The sequence below is a fragment of the Seriola lalandi genome, unplaced genomic scaffold, assembly GCF_002814215.2.
Source record: "Seriola lalandi dorsalis isolate HSWRI2012SDOR001 ecotype SW California unplaced genomic scaffold, Sedor1 jcf7180002054396, whole genome shotgun sequence".
Classification (NCBI taxonomy): domain Eukaryota; kingdom Metazoa; phylum Chordata; class Actinopteri; order Carangiformes; family Carangidae; genus Seriola; species Seriola lalandi.
Window position 1 is genome coordinate 327,150 of NW_019524949.1, and position 6,000 is coordinate 333,149.

Sequence of the window (6,000 nt, forward strand, 5' to 3'; positions counted from 1 at the left end):
GGACGGTAATCAACTTAAAAAGCCTATACATTACTTCTATGTGTAAACACCTTCAAAAAAATTGTTTCTGTTGTTTAAAAGTTGATGTTTGTTCTGTTTACCTTCAGTGAGTGGAATTCATCAGCTTTGCCTACGTTACAAAGCCTTGCACTAGCAGCAGTGGCTGTGGGCAGCTGAATACATCCTGCTATTAATGGCCACAAAGAATTACTCGCCTTTTCCAAGTCAAATGCTAACAGTCCCAGCACTGCAGGGCAAACTGCATGCATTGCCCTGAGCCCCGGCTTTGCATTATTTCTTTTTGTTTTCTTTTACCTGACACACTCTTTGTGCAAAGATGGATGAAAAGAAAGTTGTAAAATTGTCAACTGTGCAGTGTGAACTTTGATGATTGTTACAGTGGGCCAGTCCTTCATATAAACAAGGAGCATGCATGCTAAATTGCTGATCACAGCCATGTAGAGATGACTTAATGGATGAGTGAATATATGACATGAACTGTGATTTTTAGATGTGGCTCAAACACTCCACATGAAACAGTTCGGACAACAATGATATTTTAAGGGAAGAGCTGCTACTTTCTTTAACTTACTACATTAATTCTGATCTGGTATTGATCTAATTGCAAAATGTCTGGGTTAAACAGAACTTTAATCCTTGTTGTGTCAGAGCAGGTGAGATGCTGTCAGAAGGTTGCTTGATCAAATGAACATCTACTGTTTTCCACTGGGGATGAAGTCCATTACTGCCCCACAAGGTGTCAGTATTATCACACATCTAGACATCTCCTTGAGCTACTCTAAACACAAAGACATCACGCTTGCTGTCGTACAACTGTGGAACTCGGTTGTGTTTGGCTGGTAGGTTTAAACTAACGGAGGAGAGAAGAGAAGCAGAGTGACAGGAAGTAGGGATGGATTTTTCAACGTAAAAGTGCTGATGAGTTTCTGCTGCTGGGGACAGAGTATTTGATGGTTTGTTTGGGTGGATAGCAGGTAGCAGTATATGGAAGATTTAACATGGCTTAATGAAAAACGAATCAAACAAAGAACATGAAAAACAATACACATTGTTATATGTGTATTTTTTAATATGTCATAATTTAATGAAAAACATGTATATAGGACAATTACTTAGCTTTTTGTCTTGTTCTTCATTGTGACATGAATTTTCCATGATGTATCAATAACAAATCATAACACACAAAACAATTACTGCATTAGTGTTGTCTGACAGGTAGCAGAGTAAACCTGCCAATACTTAATGCATAGCACTGTCATGACTTCTCACTTTTAAAAAAAAAAGAAAGAAAGAAAGAAAGAAAAAAAAAACACATTGTCAATGTCAAAATGGAAAGGAACAACCAACTGTCCAATCACAGCTTGAGGACAGGACAATGGGTGTGAGACTTCAGGATGGATAAATTTTGCAGTACGTAACTTTACAACTGCTTACGAAAGCACAAAGTCTAGAAGTTTTTGCCAATAAATAACTTCCAGGTACAAAAGGCCACTCACAGTAGGTCTCCTCATACAGTAATTTTAAAAGTTTTAAGTGACAGCTGACTATCAGTAGTAGTAACATAATGTACAGCAAAATTCATCCATCCTATAATCTTTTTTTTAATGCAGCAGCAAAAATTCATGTCACAATGAAAATCAAATCATTCAGTTATTAAAGACCACAAAGCTAAATAACTATCTCTTTAATATATGTTTTCATGTATTTATGACACAGTAAACATACATAAAAAGGAAATACATATGACAATGTGCCTTGTATTTCACTTTATTTCTTTGTTTGATGTGTTTTTGTTTTCACACTCTAAATCTTCCACAGTAGAGCCAGGTTTGGCTTGATTTCCAAAAGCATGTTGAGCCTAAGGTGCCGCATCTTTGACCACTGCAGGTCAATGGTCAAAGCGGACCTTAGTGTTAAGATGCTTAAGGGAAAATGAGGTCCGCTGGCCTTCACATGGAGATGCTGCTGTAGAGCTGGTCGATCTTCCCCTTGAAGAACTCCTTCAGCTCCGGTCTCTTGGCCTTTAGTGTTGGAGTCAGGAGACCGTTTTCAATGGAGAACATCTCGTTGTGGACGTAGATGTTCTTCACCTTAATGCAAAATGGAAAAGAATAGAAAAGATGCTGAATGAGACCAAGATTCTTGAGACACTCTCTAAAGCTAATGAAAGCTTCCTTGGATAAGAACAGACACCAATCCCAGCTTGGTGTAAGTTAAGGCAATGTTATTATAGAAAACAAACGCACTGGTGTAAATAAGACCTGTAATTAATATTTTTGGGCCATCCTTTACTTATCCAGGGAATGGTGTTTTATATATATAAAGATGAAAAATTGAAGAAGAATGAAGAAAGGTTTACAATGTGTATAAGTATAACCACGGTATTTTAATAGGTCTTAATTTTTGTGAATAAACTACAGACAATACTGCTGCAATAAAAGGCTAACCAAACATTTTTATGATTTATATATTTTTGCCTGCCTACCTGCTCAAAGGAGTGGAGGCCACTGCCCTTGCCCAGACGTACCAAGTCTTCAAGGATTGCTTTCTTTAGTTCCTGTTGACAAAAGAAGAAAATTATCCTCCTAAAAGTATTTACAACATCTATTATAAGCAATGATATCTGAGGGTTTATTATATCTAGCAAAGGTTTGACGTGTCACCTACCGTGTTTTTACAGAGGTCCTTGTAGGTACCTAATATGCCTTTCTTCTTGGCCCATTCGGGCATGACTTCAGGGTCAGGAACCACAATGCCCACCAAACAGGACTGGAAAGAGCAAACACACACAAAAAAAAAAAAAAGTCAAAAAATTGTACCAATTCATCCAAAAAATGGCAACAGGTAGGTGAGCATGTATTTGATTTGTTCTGGTTTGATGTGCCGCATATCGCTTAAAGAACGATGGCACATATCAGAGCTACAAAGTACATTCATGCCTTTGAAAGCTAAACGTGGACAAATAAGAATCTGAGCAGAAGACCTACTCCATATTAAGGTCTATGGAACCTATCGTACTGTGAATGTGAGCCTACTAATGTCTTTACCTGCAGACTGTCTCCATGAACATAGAGCTGTGCCACAGGTTCACTTCTAATGTAGATGTTCTCGATCTTCTCAGGGGAGATGTACTCGCCCTGCGCCAACTTGAAGATATGCTTCTTCCTGTCAATGATCTTCAGTGTGCCATTCTGCAGGAGAGGAGAGGTTGAGAGGCGAAAACAGGATGAATTATTTAAAGCAAAAAAGCTTATAACATCAAATATTTTAGTCATTATTATGACTAAATACTGGAATCAAATGTAAGCTGCATGTACATACAGGTAACCATTTTCCAATGTCTCCGGTGTGGAGCCAGCCGTCTGCATCCAGCGTCTCGGCTGTCCTCTCTGGATCTTTGAGGTAGCCCTTAAAGACATTTGGTCCCTTCACACAAACCTAGATGGAAGATCAGAAAATTAGAAAAAGGTTGAGGTTGGAGGTGAAATACTGTATATACACTTTAATATATACACTGTAGCTCCTGTACTAACACAGGTTTTTAAAAGTCTGCAAAGATTATACTCTTTTATTTCTTCCTACTCTAGTTGTCTTTATTTCTGGCCTTGTTTCTTCAAGTCAAAGGCGCACTGTAAAATTTTAAAAGAGCTTAAACGTAGCTCTCTGACGTGTGGATACTGTGATGAACACACACACACACACACACACACATACTCACATACATACATGTGCAGTATGTATATCTCTTTCGTTGCTTACCTCTCCCTCTCCCTTAGAGGCAAAGTAGTTCTTCTCAGGAACATCCACCAGTTTAATGAGGTTACATGGCAGCGGAGCCCCGACGTGACCTATTTGGTCAGAACAAGATCAATAGTTAGGAACTCACCAAAATGAGTTTTCTTCAGTTTTTCCTCACATTTTTGACAGTGATGAGGCCTTCATCAATGCTAACAATGCCCACTGCCAACTGAATGAGTTTCCTCAGACTCATCAAAAAAAAGTTCACAGCATGTCAGTGGAAACTAAAGGAAAAGAAGGAAGTAAGATCAGTCAACATCTGTTTTCAAAGAAATACAGATGATACAGAGCTCATGGAATATTATTACTGAGCAGCAGGGGGTGTTGCTAGACTGCATTTACATGGCATTTCCAATGGTAGTATTATCTAATAGCCTTTTAGTTACTGCCCCTGCTACATGTGGCATAACACACTGGGGCACATACCATCTGAAACCGCTCTGTCTGAAATGCAGTCATTCAACTTGTGCCATTTCTTTCTTAGTGTTTGTTTCTGCCATCCTTTCCCGCAAAAAAATATGTGAACATGAGTAGAGGAAAGAGCTAACATTAAGTGAAATGGTCATAGAAACTGAGTAACTTCTAAGTGTCCTTGTACTTTTTAGGAAACATTTTTAAGTCAGTAATTTTACTTTTACGTATTTATTTCACAATGTCTGAAAACACAAGTAGAGTACAGAATTCGCAGCCTCTCCTCTTGCATCAGGTATGTGCAGATGAACAGGAGTAATGTTTACTTGTTTCACCATTTATGTTCCTTAAATCAATTTCCAAAGTAACCTAGTTTACTACCGCCTTCTTTTAGACTCACTTAAGAAAGCTCACATCCAACAATGTTGTCTCAGTGCCTCTTCTAAAATGTAAGTCATTAACTTTTATGCTGGGTACATTTTAAATGAGGGGCTTTTGCCTTTTACATGAGCAGCGTTTTACAATGGTACATTTTCTCGAGTCAAATATTAGCAGCTGAGCTGTGCCTGTGTTTGAGAAGGAGATTAAATTACACTTTGAAAGAGACATTTCTGACTGCATGTGCTGTACATGCAAAACATTTGTTTAGTTTGACTTTTACTGATTCAGATATAAACAAATTAAAATAATGATAAAGACTATACCGTCGCAGCAGCTGCTTTATAATGTAAAGGTGAAAGGTCATGTGATATTTTATTAGCAATCAAATCAAGCCCAGTTGACGTTAAAGCTCTGTCTACACGGTTTTAAAGAAGACTCAAAAAAGTGGAGGCCTGGAAAACTTCTTCAGCGCCCATGCTGGGTTGTCAACCGCCTAATGGAATGAACAGGGCACCATCCAGTTCTTGATGGCAACTTGTCCCAACAACATTCCACGTTACTGATCCATAAATAGAGGTTGAGCTCTCAAGCTATTTGCTGGTTGACAAGGCTTATTATGAAACCAAGAGGAAAAACTGAGTGTTTTCAAACTTTGGCAATTTTCAAAAACATTCAGAAACCATTTGAGAAAAAAAATGATCTGAAGTTTCATATATAAACCTTAGAATTACAGTTATCTGTATTATGTGTGTCAAATCATGTACATTCAATAATGCAATGATAGGGGCGTCGAGTGGCACAGTGGGTAGAGGAGGCGCCCTATATGTAGAGGCTACAGTCCTCGCCGCAGTCGGCCCCGGTTTGAATCCCGCATCGAACAGCCCTTTACTGCATGTCATTCCCCCTCTCTCTGCCTCCCCATTTCCTGTCTCTCTCTACTGTGCTATCATAAAGGCATAAAAAGCCCCCCAAAAAATCATTAAAAAAAAATGATAATGCAATGATAGAAATAATAATTATTTGTATTCAATTGTAGTAATATTGACCCTCAAAAGATAAATCTAATTGCTCTGAAGGTACAGCTCAATTAAGAAACATGCACTCTTTTATTTTGGTAGAACTCTACCCTATAAATATACCATTTGATAAATGTCTTCAGAGGATGACACAATTTACACTTAAGGGTTAACTGCATGGAAGTCACTTGGGAAATTACGGTCAAGCGGTCCAACATGTGGCACACTACAGGGTAAATACAGGCAGTTATGCCAGCTACAGTCTTTCATACCTGCTTGTTGATTTTGGCAGTCACCTAAGCAGGCATTATGATAGTTGAACATGTGGCCTAACAGGTCTATTTTCTCTGTCACCATTCAAGGTCCCCCCCCC

The 6,000-nt window shown here is 38.5% G+C and overlaps 1 protein-coding gene across 1 annotated transcript in view; it reads right to left on the reverse strand.

Moving 5' to 3' along the window:
• Positions 1-135: 135 nt before the first annotated feature.
• Positions 136-6,000, reverse strand: part of acsl6 (acyl-CoA synthetase long chain family member 6) — a 38,308-nt gene continuing 32,443 nt past the window's right edge. The window contains exons 15-20 of the mRNA XM_087174919.1: positions 3,781-3,885; positions 3,343-3,459; positions 3,069-3,212; positions 2,689-2,790; positions 2,507-2,578; positions 136-2,111 (exon numbers count right to left, since the gene is read on the reverse strand). Coding sequence (XP_087031045.1) covers positions 1,971-2,111; positions 2,507-2,578; positions 2,689-2,790; positions 3,069-3,212; positions 3,343-3,459; positions 3,781-3,885 — 681 coding nt within the window. The 3' untranslated portion in view covers positions 136-1,970. The remainder of the gene's footprint in view (positions 2,112-2,506; positions 2,579-2,688; positions 2,791-3,068; positions 3,213-3,342; positions 3,460-3,780; positions 3,886-6,000) is intronic.